The following is a 19,190-nucleotide window of genomic DNA, read 5'->3' as shown; positions in this document are numbered from 1 at the left end:
GGGGTCTATTCCATTACAAGGAATAAATCAAACTTTTTAAAGAAAATTGAGTTTACACCATAAAACCAACTAGTAATATAAGAAGTAGCCCAATTACTTAGGGCACATGCTAGATCACTCATTTTCTCGAGGTAGGATTCATACTCTCAACACTTTTACACTTATCCATTAGCCGAAGGCCGAAAACTAATGTGGAAATAAATCAACATGTATTGAACAGAGTGAATATGAATGTACAAATTCAAATTCCCTATAAAATTATTACAAGGAATAAAAATAAAAAGAAACCCCGTGTATCCTGTAACATTTGGACTTGTAATTAGGTCAAGTATACCATTATTCTTCCGACTTCAATAGATTTGTGGCAACTTCAAGAGTTTGCAAAAACTCATGCTTCAAGAGTTTGAAAATTTTCAGGTGCTTGATGTTGGGCTACTCTTTTACCTTCATCTTTTACCTTCATATCCTGACAATTAGTCTCATTATTTAGGAATATTGGCAGCCACACCAAATCGAACCATGAGACGAGGGTTAGCAGAAGCATGATGATGAGGCAGACCATGGCCTGCATAGTTCTTGACCTCGAGTGGGCAGCCCGATCCGCCCGTGCCAGGAATGTAGGTGCACTTAGACGACTCATCAGGAGGCAGCTGACCTCTTTGAAGAGACTGCAGGCTGAGCTCTTCCCTCTTTTTGGCATATAGAATCCTGCTAGCTTCGTTGGGTTGTACGTGTGCAAGACAAAGAAGCAACAGCAGCACAGCCAAAGCATTGATGTTTACCAGCCCCATAATATTTTTTACGTATGGTATAGTATTTCGGGTTTCGGAATTGAATCCGTTGAAATATTTTAGATTGTTTGGGCTCAGAATCGATTGGAATCAGATTTTCCTATCACCCCTAGTACTGAGATATATCGACGTATGTATAATAGTTTCACGAGGGAGTTGTGGTATTTATAGCTAAATCCATCGAGGAACTTTGTTACTATTTTATTGATTTGGAGGGATTTGACTGCCGACTACTGGTTTTATTTTTTTAATTCATTCTTTTAGTCTCCAAGTGCAGCTCAACAAAATTGAATAGGGCATCAAATGCAATTAACTAAAGCTTAAGGGAGAAAATGTGAGCTTCATCCCAAGGTTTTGCTTTCCAGCCTTCTTTGTCAAAGACTCAAATTCGTTTAATATATATATATATATATATATATATATATATATATATATGTATATATGTATATATATATATATATTGATGATTAAGCAGAGTGTTACGGGTCTTTGATGATTAAGAATTGTGCTTTCTTTCCCTTCACGTACTCTCAACCATCGTTTTTTTATTTATTTATTAAACCTTCATCCATTGGTTAATTTATGTGATATATGAAAAAGTCTGGTAGTTCTTCCGTATACTCAAAATTCAGTCATGTCACATTTTATTCAACTTAGATTATAATACCTAAATTTGTTTTTTTTATTAATATACTCTACAAGTGAAACATAACAACCATATTGTTTATCTTTATAATAACACGTAAAATGATACAACACGTGACTTGTATTTTTAATAAATGTAAAAAATTCTCTAATAAATATGTGACTTATATTCAAATCGTTTTAGTGGTTCCCGGACTTGACACTTAGGCCAATAGCACTAGTCAAGTTCTCCCATTTAAATTAAAAAAAATTAAAATTAAAAAAAATAAAAAGGCAGACATAAAATACACTCTGAAGTGGTCCATTACGATACGCAAAATAAAATTCCAGTTCCAAATGGGACTTTCTCAACACATACATAATCCTAGTAGGAACAGAAAAAATTGTCAAACTTTACGTGACGTAATGTACATGGCTGCATCCTGTGACATATTTGATCTTAAAACTTTACGGAAAAAATCTTAAGTGTAACCGATTCATTATTTTCATCTTTCTCTCCCACGTGATGAAAGAAAATAAATGACAGAGAAAAATAGTTACATGTAGAATCCAAGGTTATAAAAGATGTTATGCGCTAGTCGGACGGCGGACTAGAGCTTAGCGCAGGCGGATTTAAGTAAATCTATTATATTTCATGTAAATAAGTGTCTGTTTATACTTAAAATACATATAATTTCATCATAAACTAAAAAATAAAATGACATGTATAATATGTGTTCATTTAAGTACTCAACAAGTATCTAACAATTTATTAAAAAAATAAAATTCAAAATGAAAGTTATCTCTTTTTTTGTCTAAATGTGTTGCAACCTAGGCGGATGCCTAGGCTGGCTAGGTGGGTGCCTACACGGTCTAGGCAGGCGCCTCATCAGCTTTAGGCGCCCCTTCTTAATTTTCAAACGGTTAGGCAGGAATTTTTAGAACAATGGTAGAATCTCTCCTTGAGTAAGATCTATTAATTTTTACTTGAAGCCAAACATTTCTCACTAGTCCTGCCAAAGGTAAGCATTTTCAGCAATTTTGACAACTAGTAGTCAAAGTTTAAACCATGTACTCTTTTCAGAAGGTAAATGCTCATGGTTTTTATGGCTCTGACGGAAATTGTGTGCCGGGTACCACCTGATAGCAGGGCGCACCCGAGACCACGAGGCGCGTAGCGAATACAAACCTGATATATTTCGGGGACAACATAACAATAGTAAGAGATTTTCACTCAATGTGGTCGGACAAAAAGTGTTTTCAGTAAAAATTTGAAGCCTGCTTCGTCAACCAAGAACCATGAAAGCCCAGGATAAATCAAACCTTCATTTCTAGCTTAAGAAAAGGGTAGAAGAAACACTTTACAAATGTTTTCTTATGAAAAAGATTACACCCTCACTCCAAATGTAATGACCCAGCAATTTCCTCGAATACATTATTACAACGGACAGTGACCCGCTAATTTGTGGGCAGGCTCCGTCGTACGTTCATTCTCTTCACTGACCGTTAGCAGGCCGGAATACAGTGTAACCATTCACCCCACATGCCATATTCGAATATTCTGGATTGTAGTATGGGTAACCATCAGGTTCTGTGTTCCTCATGCCAAGCTGCGATAGATCAGAACCAGCCATTGCCCACTGGTTAGGAACTAACCCATCAATCTGCCCATTCACATAAGGCAGCGGACCAGCTTGCGGAGTAAATTCCCTAAGTGGTTCGAAGTGGCCCCCTAATGTGTAGCCCCTCTGGAACCCGTCATCTTGGTAACTCCGTGTTCTCTCAAACCTACAAGAGCTGGTTGCAGAACCCATGTCGTTAGATATGCCCAAATCACCAGGGTAAGAAAATTGCCGACTTAAGTGGCCTGGCCCGTTACCCAAGGAGTGGAATACAGGGCTTCCTCTAGCTGCACCAAAGCCATGTTCATCATCAAGCAGATCATTGATGATGTCAAGGTGTGGGAACTCATCAGCCGATACACCTTGGGTATGGCGCCCGGATGTACAGGCTGGGAACTCAGTGGCCAAGTGTTCCCTTTGCCAACCTTGTAAAGGATGGAAGTAGTCAAAATTTTGAACATTAAGCAGGGAGGAAGGATCATAGTTCATGCCTTTGCTCGATTCCCTTTGAGAACTATCCATCCACTGGGGTCCATTATGCAACACATCCCGAGTTACCATTCCAAATGGGAAGCCTGACTTAAGTGTGCTTGGGTCCATCATTTCAGAGCTCTTAGGTAAGAACATTGGGGCAGATACCAAGGCCAGCGAGTGAGAGTATACTGGGGATGGGCTCACGCCTGAACTTGGAGAGTTAGTATGTGTGAGACCAGTTGAACCTGAAGCAACATGGTTACCCAGTATGGCGTTTCTATAGGACTGGGGAGCATAACTATGAGTTGCTGGTGATGGGTCAGGACCCAACCGGCCAGCTGCACTTACTGAACGGGCAAGCTGAGGAGCAGTTTGAGCTTGAACTGTAGGCACAACAGTAGAAGTAGGCCTCAGACCAGGAACAAGAGGAGCACTGGAAGGCCTAGACATCACAGGCATTTGATGTGCCATGGCTTTTTCAGCTGGCGTTGGAGTTGTAGCATTCTGATTTTGAGGTTTGGACATGCCATTATTCTGCGGTGAAGTTGTCAAAGGTACCACTCTCTCAGTCTGTTGAGCTCCACTGGAGGATCCTTTTCTGAGTGGACTAGATTCTACAACCGGACTACTCTGGCTCTCTGACTTCGGCTGACCATTCAGGGGCACATCTTTAGGAGGGCTTCCAGGAGAGGATGTTACTGCTGGTGTCTTGTCTTTCAAAGGCCTTTCTAGATCAACCTCATCTTTGATACTCAATTTTTTCTGCAGGGATACAACTTCTTCCTCCTATTACACAACATGCAAACAACCATGTCACTCAGGGAAAGTAACGAAATTGCAATTTATGCTGCTTTTATGATATGTTAATTATGAGGACAGCAAGGAATAATGAAAATATCACAAATGCAACAGGTAAAATTGGGGGGCACGGTGACTTTTAAAACCAATTATGAGGTTAAAAATACAAGTGACAGGCCAACAACAGCAACAAGGAACTCTTCAATACTCAGGGAACACTAAAAAAATTATATGAAAAAAAATTCCCACCACCTTAACAACATGCTGCTCCAGCCATTTATTCCGATCCTGCAATGAGTGAGCAGCAGGCTCTGACTCAGATTCACCCGCCTTACTACTACTTCTAGAAACATCATTCTGATAACCTGCATCCGCTACAGGCGCAGAAGGCTGACTATCCGTCTCATTTGGCCAACTATTCCCATCACTTGTTGCCTTAGTGCGTTGGTGTTTCCCCCTGCAATTATGAATTTGGTAAATTGATACGGTACCTTATAAAACCATCAACTTCAGAGCACAACACGTAAGCTATATATTTACCTGCTAGGTGATTTCTGGTTTTTGTAGCTAGAAAATGAGTTCCCCTTATATGGCCCATTCATTACCACTGATGGGACAGAATCTGTAGAACAAGTTGAGGAACTATCGTCCATCATAGATGGGCTCTTTCTTTCAGATACCCCATTTTGCACAGATGACAGTCCACTAATACCACTGCTACTGGCTTCTGTGGGAGGATGGACTTCTGATGTGTCAGTATCCCAATTTATTGGACTAGCATCTCTGTCTTCAGAATCAAGCGGAGGTGCTTCAGCAACACCATCCACTGAATCAGACATGTCAGATACATCTTCCACTGTATCCAGCTTTTCGAGTACAGGTTCTTCTTCATCCGGTGTGTAGTCTATCATTTCTTCAGTAGGTGGCGGCTTTAAAAAACCTCTTAAATTGATTTGGGTTACAGGTGTGGTTTTGGGTGTATTGACCGCATCTTCTTCTTGTTTCTCTTGTGCTTCTACATCGGGCCTTTCCTCCCTCCCTTTGTCCTTACCCTTCCGGTTGTTCTTTCTCTGTTTAGCCTGTAGAAAAGAAGCAAGGGAGGGGTGTGAGCGATCAAAGGGAAAAAATAAGAAAACATTTTTGACAAATCCAACCACCGTTTCTCCTCGTTACAGAGGTTTCAATTTCAAGTAAGATGTTGACAGAAAAGCAGCAGCCACATAATAGATTATTGTTTCCACCCTAAAGCTGGGAACAGAATTTTTTTTCAACTATCTGAAGGACCAAAATAGAAGATTAGAAGGGAAGATTAGTAAAAATAGGATCCCACTTGACAATCTCGTTTTCAAAGTTGCAATACAGGAACAATATGAACTATGAAGCAAAAGATAACATTGTTCAGAAAGACACGCCCCCTATCCATGAAAATAGACTTGGGCAACATTTGTAAACATATTCATTCCAATAAAGGCTACTAGAAAAACTTTCAATTCCCATGAGGCTGCCCTTTCCCACATAGTAATCCTAAAAGAATTGTGCATTTAAATATCCGTTTGGTGATTTTAATTTTAAATGAGAGAAAAGGAATAAAGATGTCATTAACAAATTCAGCAGTCCAGCTGATAACTGTTGAGGACATAAGGTGTCATACTCCACTAGTGATTCACATTAATAGGACAGTCTGGGATATCATAATCATCGAAACACTCTGAAATGTCACATTTACATTCTAAACAAGATAATACATAGAACAGAATCAAACCTGTTTTTTCTTGGACTTCTTTTCCTTTTCAGTAGCTCCTCGCTTTGCCTTCTGCTCACTTTCAGCCTGCCATGCTGCTTCTTCCTCACGGATGAGTTCCTCTTGCCTCTTCAATGCAACAGATTCATGATAGGCAACTTCAATTTTATTGCTGCATGTAAATAGGACAAGGAATGATACCATTATTAAGAATAGGCAAGTAAATATGATCACCATGTCAATGTTGAAAAGAGTGATGACCCATTGGTTTTCTTGGTCCAAAATTATCTACAAACATCCACTAAGATAATATTCATAATCCAAAATGCAAATATTTGAATTCCACTAATGAAAAGTGGTTAACTTCATTAGACCACCAAATGCGCCCTCTTTATCAACAATAAGATAAAATACGCCCAAAACAAAAAGCACTGATTTTTCCAGTAGGCAAAGATTCTAACTATAAATCCATTCCACATCACAAGGGAGTTGACATTAACTAGATAATACTCAACAATTTGTAAACAAATTACCAACAATGAAAAACCACATCTTACTCCTTATGCGTACTCATAGTACAGGACATGGCATGCGAGGAACCGCAATCCTTAATGCGTACCAATAATTCATCATAACTCTACCTATTTCAATTTGTGTAGTATACCAGGAACCGCAATCCTAAAAGAAACATGGCATGCCACTTCCTATGAAAGAAAATATATAAATGAAAATTGATGGTAGCACAATAATAACAACCAAAATTTTCACTAACAGATAAATCATAAATCGTAAGTCTCCTATCATTTAGTATGAAACATATCCACAATATATGAAGTAGGATTCATAACTGATTTAATGCAAAGAAGGCCAAGGGACAATCTTCAAATATTGCATAAACAAGAAAAGAATATATTAGGGCTGATAGAAGACCTGAAAATATGAGCAAGGACAAATATTTCTACAGTCCTACGACCCAATTCCGTAAGACGTCTTTCATCCCGCTCAACAGAATCTTTGTTGAAGTCCTCTCCAGAATTTCCATCCTGCAGGAATAGCAGAGTGATTTTTCAGAAATCAAGCGGTTAAAAGAGTGGAAAATAGAACAAACTACACATCCGCACCAACAACTATAATATGTTCCTTATTTACTACAAACCTACTACATTCCTAATCATATTAATTTTGCACTCCCTTGAAGGCTTGAAGTGAGAAATGTGCTATTCAGAATCCTTCTAATCACTAAAACACCATCATCTATAGATCTGTGCCCTTCAAACAAGTTTTGACTAGAACAACAAAATGCTTGAAACTTCTTACAAATCATATTTTTGGTGAGTTTACAAAACATATTTTCTAGTGAGTTAACCAGTCAGTGAACAGTGAACAGTGAACAGTGAACAGTGAACAGTGCACAGTGCTACTAACAATCAAGATATACTAAACTACTAAAATTTCTAAGGGGAATAACAGCTTTCGATGCATCCACATTTACGATAGAATTGAAGAGAAGCATAATTCACGCCAAGCATTGTGAAGTATAAAGAGTATAGAGTTTCCTTTATATGGTCACAAGGTAGAAATAACTGTTAACCAAAATCCTTGGTTGAAATGAACTTCTTGTGCTTAGACAAGTATTTTCCTAACTGGATACTGATTCCCAATATCCTGAGCACAAATCATAGCTGACAATATGAAATATCAATGTAAAAGAAGAATGGAATCCTCCATACCACACAACCAACAATCGGGACTTAAATGCGACAGACCAACCAAGCCAAACATCACCGTTTAGAATAGGATGTTAGCTACTCACTTTTGTACGATTTTGAGGACCCTTCTCATCTTTTGGAGGTAATGGTTCCAAGGCAGCCCTCTCAAGTAGCATCAGAACATCATCCACCAATACAAACATATCTTTCTCTACATGAACAATTGGTGCTGGCATTTCTTCAGCATCCAATAGTTTCACCTTACTTTTCTTGGACTTGGTTTGACCTTCAAGAGCCTTTAAACCACTATACAATGAGTCCATTACCAATGTAGATGTGACTTCTTTCTCAATAAAAAAGTGCTTAACGACTACTTTCAGGACTGCATCCATCTTCTCCCTGGACATACGGCGCCTGGCATTTTGTTCAATTCCCACCCAGAAGGAGCAGAAGCTGCAACGACATTAAAGGAAATGTTATCAAGAAATGAAGAGCATGTAACCACTACTAGAAGCGAGTAAATGACACATGTACAAACATGCAGACATACATGCGTAGAAGAACCCACATGAACCCAAGGTAACCATATTACTAAAAAATCCAGCAGATACAGCAAAAAATTCCATCAAATTCATGCCAAGTCACATTTACAAGAACCATAAAGCACTGTAAAGGTAAGCTCAAACCATTATGTCTTCCAAAATAGGGCATTGTATATTAAGCTCTAGTTGTGAGCATTCCAAACTGTAACTTGACAGAAGTTCCAAAAGCAAAGACATACCTTGACCATCTAGCTTTATCCTCTATCAATTTTCCGAGTTTGCTTCTTCTCTCTTCGACAAAACGACGGCAAATTTGCTCTACATTTGTCAAGTATACCCTAACAAGCTCTCTCCTATATTGACAATCAAGGCAGCGAAAGGGCCGGTCTGCTTTCTCCCTACAAAACCAGAAGCAAAGAATAGAAATGCTTACAAACACGAATAACGTGCATGAATATTAGAATACAGAAGTGCATGTCAAAACGATATTCAGCCACCAAAGATCAAAGTGTGAGTTTAAAAGGGGAGCCTTATAGTAAACTGGATTTGAAAACACAAAAGGACAGCAGAAGAGGATGCACTTCAATTTAGATTCCTTATCCAATTTAGATTAGAAATCCTAGAAGTCTATTTGGAATTGGAAAGGAAGTCTAATTCCTATTCCACTTAAAATAGGAGTAATAATCTGTAAAGAACATGTAAACTGCACCCTATGCCTATAAATAGAGAGAGATAAGTTCTAGGGTTTGCAAAAGTACTATATACTCTATTTTAATGGAAGAAGCCGTGATTTCTCTACCCACGGAAATCACAACAGGACGTACGCAAAAGTTCTGCCAAACCAGTATAAGTCTTGTGTGTTTTCTAGTTTTCTCTATTTTGCTAAGTTTTAGCCCATTGCCGAATACATCAAAGAGCAAGATCCAGAGAGAGTCAAAATTTTAACAATTGGTATTACAGCTTGGTTCAAGGTGTTCTACAATGTCAAGAGGAAAGTCCACGGACCTAGGGCCTACGCTAAAACCTTTTGATGGCAAGGATGACTTCACAGACTAGCAAATGATGATGAAGAATGTACTGATACAACAGGATTTGGATGATGCACTCGTTGGTGAGAAGCTTGCTACCATGACAGCAGAGGCATGGACTAAGGTTCTCAAGAAGGCCACTAGCTCCATCGAGACCCATCTCACAAGATTAGTCAGGTCCCACATCACAGAAAAGATGACTGCTCAGAAAGCATGCGAAAAGTTGGAGAATGTTTATATGGGCAAAACCATGTCCAATAAACTTTTTCTCAATGATGAACTATTCGAGCTTCAACTAGAAGAAGGAGGTGATATTGAAGATCACGTATGCCGATTTCAAAATTGCATAGCCAATCTTCAAAAGGGCGAAGAAACTTACAAAGATGATGATATGGCTATCATCTTGCTGAGGTCTCTACCTTCATCTTTCGAGCACTTTCAAACAACTCTAATGTTTGGAAAGGAGTCCCTAAAAGGCTTGAATACGTTATTCAAGCCCTTCAGTGATATGCTAAACTAGATGACATAATTGATAGCTCTCAAAGCTTTTATGTCAAAGGGAAGGAGAGGAGGCGGGAAAAGACAAAGGAAGAGAAAGCCGGTAACATGGGTAGGTCAAAATCCAAGAAGAAAAAGGAAAAGAAGTAAGGTTCAAATGTGGTTCTACCGACCATTGGAAGAGCAACTGCAAGATTTGGAAAGAGAAGAAAGCCAAGATGGAAGGAAGCTCAGGTTCAGCTAGTACAATCACTAAGCAACAACGTGACGGGGAGCTTCTTTCAGTAACATTAGGCTCCAAGGCTTTCACAAGTTGGATTTTGGATACCAGAGGCACATTCCATATGTGTGCCGTAAGAGAATGGTTCGATACTTGCATGGAGATTAGTAGCAGAGAAGTTTTAATGGGGGACAATTCAGCATGTCCAATAAAGGGGATCAGCACTGTTAGAATCAAAATGTTTGCTGGAGTGATACAAGCTTTGGGGAACGTCAGATATATCCCTAGACTGAAGAAGAATTTGATTTCCTTGGGTGCTTTAGATAGGGCCGGCTATAGGTACCATTCTAAAGCAGGAAGACTCAAGGTAACTAAAGGATCGCCGGTGGTAATGCAAGGTGACCTACAACACAAGGAGGTATAACTAATTGGGACTACAATAGAAGGGGGAGCAGTTGTTTCCACAATGTAAAGTGAAGAAGAAAAGACTGAACTCTGGCATCATAGGCTAGGGCACATAAGTCAAAAGAGGTTGCAAGAATTGCACAAGAAAGGCTTGTTGGAAGGCGTGTCACGTTGCAAGCTGGACTTTTGTGAATATTGTGTTCTCGGAAAGCAAATGAAGGTACCATGCGCAAGTAGCAGTGCAGATAACCGAAGCAAGGAGCAACTCAGCTATATTCACTGAAATGTTTGGGGCCTGCACCAACTAAATCCAATGGTGGAGCCAGGTATTTTGTTACTTTCATGGATGATTTTTCCAAAAAAGTTTGGGTTTATTTCATGAAACAGAAATCCGATGTTTTTGCAAAGTTCAAGGATTGAAGGACAGAAAATGAGAATGTGACAATGGAAGCGAGTATACAAGTAAGGAGTTTGCCAATTACTGTAAGTAGGAAGGCATGACAAGGCACTTCACAGTAAAGCCCCAACAAAAAAGAGTTGCTGAAAGAATGAACAGAACTCTCATGGAGAGAAAGAAGCAAGCGATTTCATGCAGGATTACCTGATAGTTTTTGGGCAAAGGCTGTTAATCATGCAAGTTATTTGATTAACGTATCACCATCTACAGTTCTCGGTTTTAAGAGTGCAGAAGAGGTATGGTCTGAGAAGTCGGTGAACTATTCCAAGCTTAGGGTGTTCGGCTGTAGTGCTTATGCACATATTCCAAGTGATGAAAGGTCCAAGCTCAAACCTAAGTCTACACATTGCATAATTTTAGCTTTTGAGAAAGAAGTGAAGGGTTTCAAGCTTTGGAATATAAACAACAAGAAGGTTGTCAGTCGAGATGTTGTCTTTGATGAGACAACCATGTCTCTGAACAAAGCCGAGAGCAGTGGGAAGAAAGACGATGTTGAAATACATGCAACAAAGATTCCGTTAATTAGTTCAGAGGAAGAAGAAGAGCATCAACATTGTTCACCAATTAGGATGTGGAGCAAGAAACAGAGCAGATTGAAGGCATTCCAATCCGCCATACATCCCAAGGGGTTCGAACTCTAACGCACAATCCACCTGAATTCCAAAGATGCATTCCATAGAGGAAACCTGACAAGTTTGGGTTTGACCAAGACGAAGGCTCTTAACATTAGTCAAGGAGATTCAACTACTTATCGAGAAGCTATAGCAAGTGATGAGCGAGATAGTTGGATAAGTGCTATGACAGAAGAAATGGAGTCTCTTTACAAGAACTTTGTTTGGGAGTTGCTTCCTAAGCTCAAAGACAAAAGCTAGACGGATGCAAGTGGGTATTTAGGAAAAAGGAAGGACTACACGAACAAGATGTCGTGAAATTCAAAGCAAGGCTCGTGGCTAAGGTGTACTCACAAAAGGAGAGGGTGGATTATGATGAGATCTTTTCACCCATAGTCAAGCATACTTCTATCATATTACTTTTAGCAATGGCAGCTCAGCATGACATGGAGATTAGGCAGACAGATGTGGAGACTGTGCTTCTTCATGGGGATCTAAAGGAGACGATTTTCATGGCTCAACCAGAAGGGTTTGTCGAGTATGGGAAAGAGAACCTAGTATGTTGTCTACGGAAGTCCTTGTATGGCCTAAAATGATCTCCAAGGCTGTGGTACAAGAGGTTTGATTCCTTCATGCTGGAAATTAATTTTAGGAGATGTTTATATGACTGTTGTGTCTACTATCATGTGTTCCAAGATGGGATGATCATATTACTATTGCTATGTGGATGACATGCTAATTGCTTGTCAAGACAAGTCTAGAATTCAAGACTTGAAGATGATGTTCAGCAAGGAGTTTGACATGAAGGATCTAGGTGCTGCATAGAAGATCTTGGCAGGAAATTTAGAAAGATAGGACCGCTGGAAGGATCTGGATATCACAAGCCAAGTATATTCAGCTATGATGCACACATACGGCACATCGGTCGTGTATCGCGTGTCGAATACGCAAATGTACACGATACGCCTCTGATACGGTTGAATATGCGTTGGATATGTATCTGGATCAACGGATACAGCGTTTGACAGATGGATACGGGTATCCGACAGTTTAGATACAGGTATCTGACTGTCCGGATATGGATATCAGCACCATGGCCTTTGATGCAATTTCGTGGAAGAAAACCTCATGACGGAGATGACACAATGTGGTGGAAGGAGGCCTCGCGAAGAAGATGACGCGATTTGGCGGAGGAAAGCGTTACACGGAGACGACCCAATCTAGTGGAGGAGGCTTCGCGAAGAAGATGACTATTATAGGTCAACATGTTGTTTGTTTGTTTTTGTGGAGAAAAACAACACCATAGTTTTGTTTTTTTTTTTTTTTTTAATTTTATTTTTAGGGTTTAAATGACTAAAGCCCAAAACTACATAGCCCACCGAATTTACACCACTACCATCCTTTCTTCTTGAGAGTTTGAATAGTATAAATTAAATTTGCGTAATTAACTTTTTTATTGTATTATATTTTTTAAATATATATTTATTATATAAATTGCCGTATCCATGTCGTATCATGTCTTAATTTTTAAAAATTTGATGTACCCCCATATCGTATCGTGTCGTATCCTCGTGTCCGTGTCCATACATCGTAGATATTCAGAAGGTTCTTGAGAAGTTGTTCTTGAGAAGTTTAACATGCAAGAAGCAAAAGGCAATTTCAACTCCTTTGGCGGTTCACTTCAGGTTAAGTGGGCAACAATGTCCTAAGTTCGAAAAGGAGAAACAAGTGATGATGCAATGGTATGCACACAACCCAAAAACTCAAGCAATCAGTGTCGTTTCCAGGTACATGGCAAATCCAGGAAAGCAACATTGAATGCAGTCAAGTGGATTTTGCGTTATTTGAAGGGTTCTTGGCGACAAAGGATTATGTTTGAGAAGCAAAAAGAAAATGCAATGGTGTTGGGATGTGGATGTGGATGCCGATTATGCAAGGACATGGACAAGAGAAGGTCAACTTCTGGTTATGTCTTTACATGCTCAAGAGGACCAATCAATTGGAGGGCACTACTGCAACCAATTACAGCTTTGTCAACCGTAGAGGCAGAGTATATTGCTTTGGCCGAAGCTGGAAATGAAGCAATTTGACTTAGTGGCTTGGTAAGTCAAATGGGAATCACTCAAGGATTATGTGAAGCTAAAAAGTGACGGTCAAAGTGCCATTCACTTGGCAAAAAATCAGGGTTTTCATCAAAGATCAAAGCACATTGAAGCAAGGTATCATAGAATTAGAAATTGGGTGGAGTCTAAGGAGATTTGGGTATAAAAGGTTCACAGGGACGACAATGCCACAGATTTCCTTACGAAGATAATGCTGACCAAGAAGTTCAACCATTGCTTGAACTTGATCAATCTCGTTGATTGATTAAAGCAAAGCACCTCCTCACTTGAGGTGCAATGAGGCAAGGAGAAGATTGCCAAGGTGAAGATTCTTGAAGATTTCGAGAGCTGCTTCAAGAATTTTCAAAGATACTTTGGGAAGCAATGATCAAGACTTGGTGTGACTCACCAAGGTGGAGATTGTTTCATTTTGGCTCGTCAATTAGTGTCTTTTTCTGTTTAGGATTGTTTTAGGAAATAAAGGGTGCACCAATTCTTCTCTTAAAAGGGTTAGGAAAGAATCTTAGTTTCCTTATTCAATTTAGATTAGAAATCCAAGAAGTCTATTTGGAATTGGAAAGGAAGTCTAATTTCCTATTCCACTTAAAATAGGAGTTATAATCTGCAAAGGACATGTAAACTGCACCCTATGCCTATAAATAGGGTGCGACAAGGCTTAAAACAGTGTGAGATAATATGTGACAGCCGAGAGAAGAGATAGAGATTAGTTCTAGGGTTTGCAAAAGTACTGTATACTCTATTATTAATTGAAGAAGCCGTGATTTCTCTACCCTGGGAAATCACAACTGGACGTAGGCAAAAGTTCTGCCGAACGAGTATAAATCCTATGTGTTTTCTAGTTTTCTCTATTTGGCTAAGCTTTAGTCTATTGCCGAATACATCAAAGAGCAAGATCTAGAGAGAGTCAAAATTTTAACCAAAAATTCATAAGTGGATTCCATTCAATATCACAAGATATAGTGCCTTCTTAGCTATAATGTATCCTTGTTGAGACCTAACTACGTTACTTATTTTGTGATCATAAGTCAAAAATACAACATTAGTGCTTCAGTAAATCAAATTATAGCTTGAATAATCATAGAGCACCTGATGACTTGGACTTGCGCCTTTATTATAAGAGTGTCAGCATCAATAAACCCATCTAATACTTTTGACTGCTCCATGAATTTTTTCCATCCCCAGTCATGCTCTTTCTTCCAAAAGCGATGTAATGTATCTACAAAAAATGTATGCTTACTCAAACGTGGTGATGGATATATTAAGAACCCACTGGAACAACAAAAAATTGATTAACCAACCAACCAGAATATTTCGATTTCTTAGGATCTTTATTTACCACAGCTATAGTAAACTGAGCAAAATGGCTCCAACCTGTTAGACAGACAAATGAGAAATTCCACAATTATACCCCCAATAAAATCAATAATCAGAGATAATTCAACAAAGGAAACAATAACACACCTGGAAGAAGTTTGTCATGATTAGCTACACAAAGAAACAAAGAGAGATGATTGCAAACATCACAACCCTGGGGATAGATCAAGATGTACCTGCCATAACAAAAATTTCAAAACTCACTCATCTTATGATGACTGTTTGCCCAAGCCACATGCATCTATCAAATATGTGCCAAGCTTAAACAATGTTGCATGGACATATACATAATTCTCATATTCCAGTAATTATGTAACCCTTCAGAAATGAATTTGGGCTACATTCCCTCGGTGGGTACAGAAGGAATCCAGAAGATGAACTCACTGGAACCCCCCAATATGTTTGTAACATATAACCACTCATGATTAGAACATCACATGGTACATCAAACACATTCATTATTGAGAACAAGGTAAAGGAAACGTAGTTGACCTCAGCTCCACTTTACTTAACTATTTATTGGTGGGTTGCATGTGTTGTCTGGAAAGAGGACCCAATGATTATTAATTCGCCAGAACCAGAAATTAATTTGATACAACTTGGATAAACAAGCAAACTAAAGTACTAGCATTTTTTGTGCTCAACATGCACAGAAAATAATAATATTCAGAATTCATACCACTTGTAGCCGCCAACCTCAAAAGCATTACTGCGAAGTTCCCTTTTGTTAATTTGAGAAAATTTCTCTATCTTCCACGTGAACTTTCCATATAATTCAGACGGCTTTGGCCCTATAAAGAAGTAAGAGGTTCATGAACATTTAACCAACTCATCCAAATAAAATTTGAAAGCAGAAACACTCACTGATAAAATGGCATGGGAAACGCAGAGGTCTTATTTCTTACAATAGAATAAAGGAAGGCTAAATTTTCAATCCAAGGTGGAGTGAAAGGGTAGTTAGAAATGAAATATAACCAAGATGAATTAAACCCATATATAAAATAAGAAATTTGGGAGGAAATGACATATTATAAAACTGATTCCATGCAGAGATGAGCAATCAAGTATAATGCTGCCCTTGTCTCCCTTCACCGACGCATGCTACAATTAAGTGTGGGGAGGTTTAATAAAACTTTGAAAAAAAGTCTACTATGTTATTTCACATGTTTCAAGTGAAAAATACATAAATGGAACAGGCTAATATGTTATTTCACATGTTTCAAGTGAAAAATACATAAATGGAACAGGTGTTTCATACAATAAAAATAATTTTTTTCAAATTTTGAATTTTTAAATATTTAGATATTCAAATGCACAATTGTCCAGCCCTTTTCTGCCATACTAAGCAAAACAAACTGTAGTTACGAGGTAAGTAAAACAATAGCCTAAGCAATCTCTCCCTAGGACAACCTAAATTCTCCAAATTGACGTATGTGATCAGGAGACACACTCATGCAAACATTTACAACATTTCAACACAAGATTAAAATACTTCAGAAAAGGATTGGACTCATCCTATGGTGCAACTTGTGAGTACAAACTTAAATATGGCAAAGGCTAATGTATTTGAAAATAACAATCATCTGTACAGTAGCTATAAAACATTCGTAGCTATACTTCACATAACCACAATCCAGGTGCATATCATCTTTTAGCTCCATTGATTCAAAATTTCCACAAGCCTGGTATTAGATTGGAAAAAACAAATACACATTCTAGCACACTAGGCAATAAGCAATGTAGTGCACAAAAACCATACCACCATCATCGTCGTCATCAGAGTCCCAATAAGGGGGCGAAGTAGATGGGGTTCCATTTTCCACCTGCTCAGAGGACCGCCATTCTGCTAAGGCTTCCCCAGAGAGACAACGCTGCCCACTTGAAATCCCCTCCGTAGACCTTCCTGCACCGGACTCTTCACTAGAAATCCCGGCCATTTCCCACTCCAAAACTCCTGTCCTCACACTCCAACCCTGCTCACATGATAAGAGAAAAACAATCAATAATAAAATCTATATACATTGGGAGTCCATTGCCTGAAAAGTAGCATGTGCACACTACAAGCCACACTTTCTTTTACCAATTACACCATAATTTTTAAAGAGCCCAGATATAAAACAACAACAGACATCTCAACGTTAGAATTTCAGGGGAGAACCAAACTTAACAAATTGAATCACACTTTCTGTCCTGTCTGTTAACAAGTAAATGTAACGAGACGACCGTAAAATCCAAAAAAAAAAAAAAGATTCTACTTTTTTGGGACCTGACAAAACAAAAATCTCAGTTCAACCGATTAATTAGCTTAGATGATGACAGTTTTACAGCAATCAAGACTTAAGGCGACATAGAACGCAAAAAATATTAAACCTAGTAAAAAAATTTCATGAGTTTCTCTGCAACCAAACAGCTTATCAATTACCATTCCCTAAACCAAAAACCCACATCCGAAAATCCAAAAACCAATAAACCCTGAAATCAAACTCCAAATACTCGAAGAAACCAAACTGAATTGAAACCAAACAGATTGAAAGTACGAAATTGCTAATCAAAAACCCTAAAAAGTCAGGACTATTTTGATGAACCCAATTGCGGAAAACGCAATCCAAATAAAAACCCACAAAAATCCGAACCAATCGAACTAAGATCAAGGATAATCAATCCCTTTTAACCGCGATCAAAAACAAACCATATAGAACCACAGAGGAACGAAATTGAAAAACAAATTACAGAAGGAACAGAAAAGGGAATCTCGGAAACGATATCCAATAGATCGAATAGTGATACGAACCTGCAACGAAGACCAGAGCTTATTCACAATGGCCAACGGAAGCTCTGAGATTCTAGAGAGAGGAAGAAAGAAAAAGAAAGGCGCGGGGGGCGGGGGTAGGGGGGGTGGGGGGGAGAGCAGCGGGGCGAGAGATAGAATTGAGCAAAGGCGGAACCGAAAAAAGAAAATTTTTTTTTTTTTTTAATTTAGGGGTGTATTGTAATTCTTTTAATGAATGCAGAGGTATTTAATTAAAATTTTAAGATAGTTTATTAAAATCTTTAGAAATTCGGGTATAATTAGAATTTTAAAGAAATTTATAATATTATAGGTGTATTCAATTAAAATTTGAATTTAAATAATTTGGAAAAGTTGAGGAATTATAGGGAATTGAAGATATTTTGTAGTGTATTTTAAGCATCCACAAATCTTACATCCTCATGATATTTCAAGAGAATTGAATCAAAATTTTAGACGAAATGTCTACCAATCAGTTAAACTAGGGGTGGGCACAGGCCAGGGCGGGCCCAACATTGGAGGGACCGGACCGGACCAGCTTGAAAATACAACGGGGCAGGCCGGGCCAATTCCTACAGGTCCTACGGGTAATTTTTTTTTTTTTTTCCCGAAACGACAACCTTCCTCGACGTCTCCGCCTCCCTCCGCCAAGGCCACTCCTCCATCTCTTTCTTAAATCCCACTCAATGCTCTTGCAGATGGAGGATGTAGCTAAAAATATTGTTAATACCATCTCCTCATTTCTGCTGGTCAATCTTGATATCGCGTTGCACTTGAATTCGATGACTAACCAGATCATCAATAATCTGGAATCAATGGAGTTCAGGTTAGCAGCTGCAATAGAATCAATTGCTTCGGAGATGAAGAATTCAATTTCACAAAATGCTACGAATAGGGAGAATGCTCAACAGAGTCAGTGACTATATAGACCAGGCCCTTTTACCTCTCATGGCGTCCATGCCGAACCCAATGTCGCAATCGGTGAGCTTTTGGCAGTTATTGCTCCAGTCCTCGTAGAGCCAGATCATCGATTGGGTTGCCGATGCATGATTTGTGCAAACCCAGCTGGGATTAAGAACTTGAAGAAGAAGAAGAAGGTTCAAGGAGAGAGAGAGAGAGAGACATCGAGAAGGATAAGAATCGACAGATCTGAAAGCAAAATCAGAAACCCACAAGGAAGAGAGATCGAGGGAGGAGACTCAGAGTGGTGTCGGAGACTCAAAGTCGGGATAGAGAAAGAGAGTGAGGGGAGAGTTGTGAATTGGGTTTGAGAATAAGAGAGAATGTGATATCGTGATAGAGGGTAGAGCAATGAACGGTCCGGGCCGGGGCCCGTTTTCTCCAACTTTTAAAACCGACCCACCCGTTATTTACCAGGAACCGGC

At 38.9% G+C, this 19,190-nt stretch overlaps 1 protein-coding gene across 2 annotated transcripts; it reads right to left on the bottom strand.

Moving 5' to 3' along the window:
- Positions 1–2,728: 2,728 nt before the first annotated feature.
- Positions 2,729–18,008, bottom strand: LOC137736636 (TNF receptor-associated factor homolog 1a). 2 transcript variants are annotated; one of them, XM_068475874.2, is made up of 13 exons: positions 17,809–18,008; positions 16,777–16,990; positions 15,697–15,808; positions 15,105–15,193; positions 14,946–15,014; positions 14,730–14,859; positions 8,541–8,699; positions 7,864–8,212; positions 6,981–7,093; positions 6,072–6,222; positions 4,850–5,388; positions 4,562–4,766; positions 2,729–4,297 (listed from the first exon to the last, which is right to left on the bottom strand). In XM_068475874.2, the coding sequence occupies exons 2-13, from the start codon at positions 16,952–16,954 to the stop codon at positions 2,912–2,914; spliced, it is 3,480 nt and encodes a 1,159-aa protein (XP_068331975.2). In that variant the 5' UTR covers positions 16,955–16,990; positions 17,809–18,008; the 3' UTR covers positions 2,729–2,911. The 2 variants fall into 2 exon arrangements, with proteins under 2 accessions (XP_068331975.2, XP_088538862.1); XM_088682736.1 differs by lacking the exon at positions 8,541–8,699 and having other exon boundaries at positions 17,809–17,937.
- Between the last annotated feature and the right edge of the window lie 1,182 nt (positions 18,009–19,190).

The sequence above is a fragment of the Pyrus communis genome, chromosome 13 (assembly GCF_041283825.1).
Source record: "Pyrus communis isolate YQ-2024b chromosome 13, ASM4128382v1, whole genome shotgun sequence".
In the NCBI taxonomy this organism is placed as follows: domain Eukaryota; kingdom Viridiplantae; phylum Streptophyta; class Magnoliopsida; order Rosales; family Rosaceae; genus Pyrus; species Pyrus communis.
Note: the sequence above shows the minus strand (reverse complement) of the source record. Positions and strands in the feature narration are given on the sequence as shown.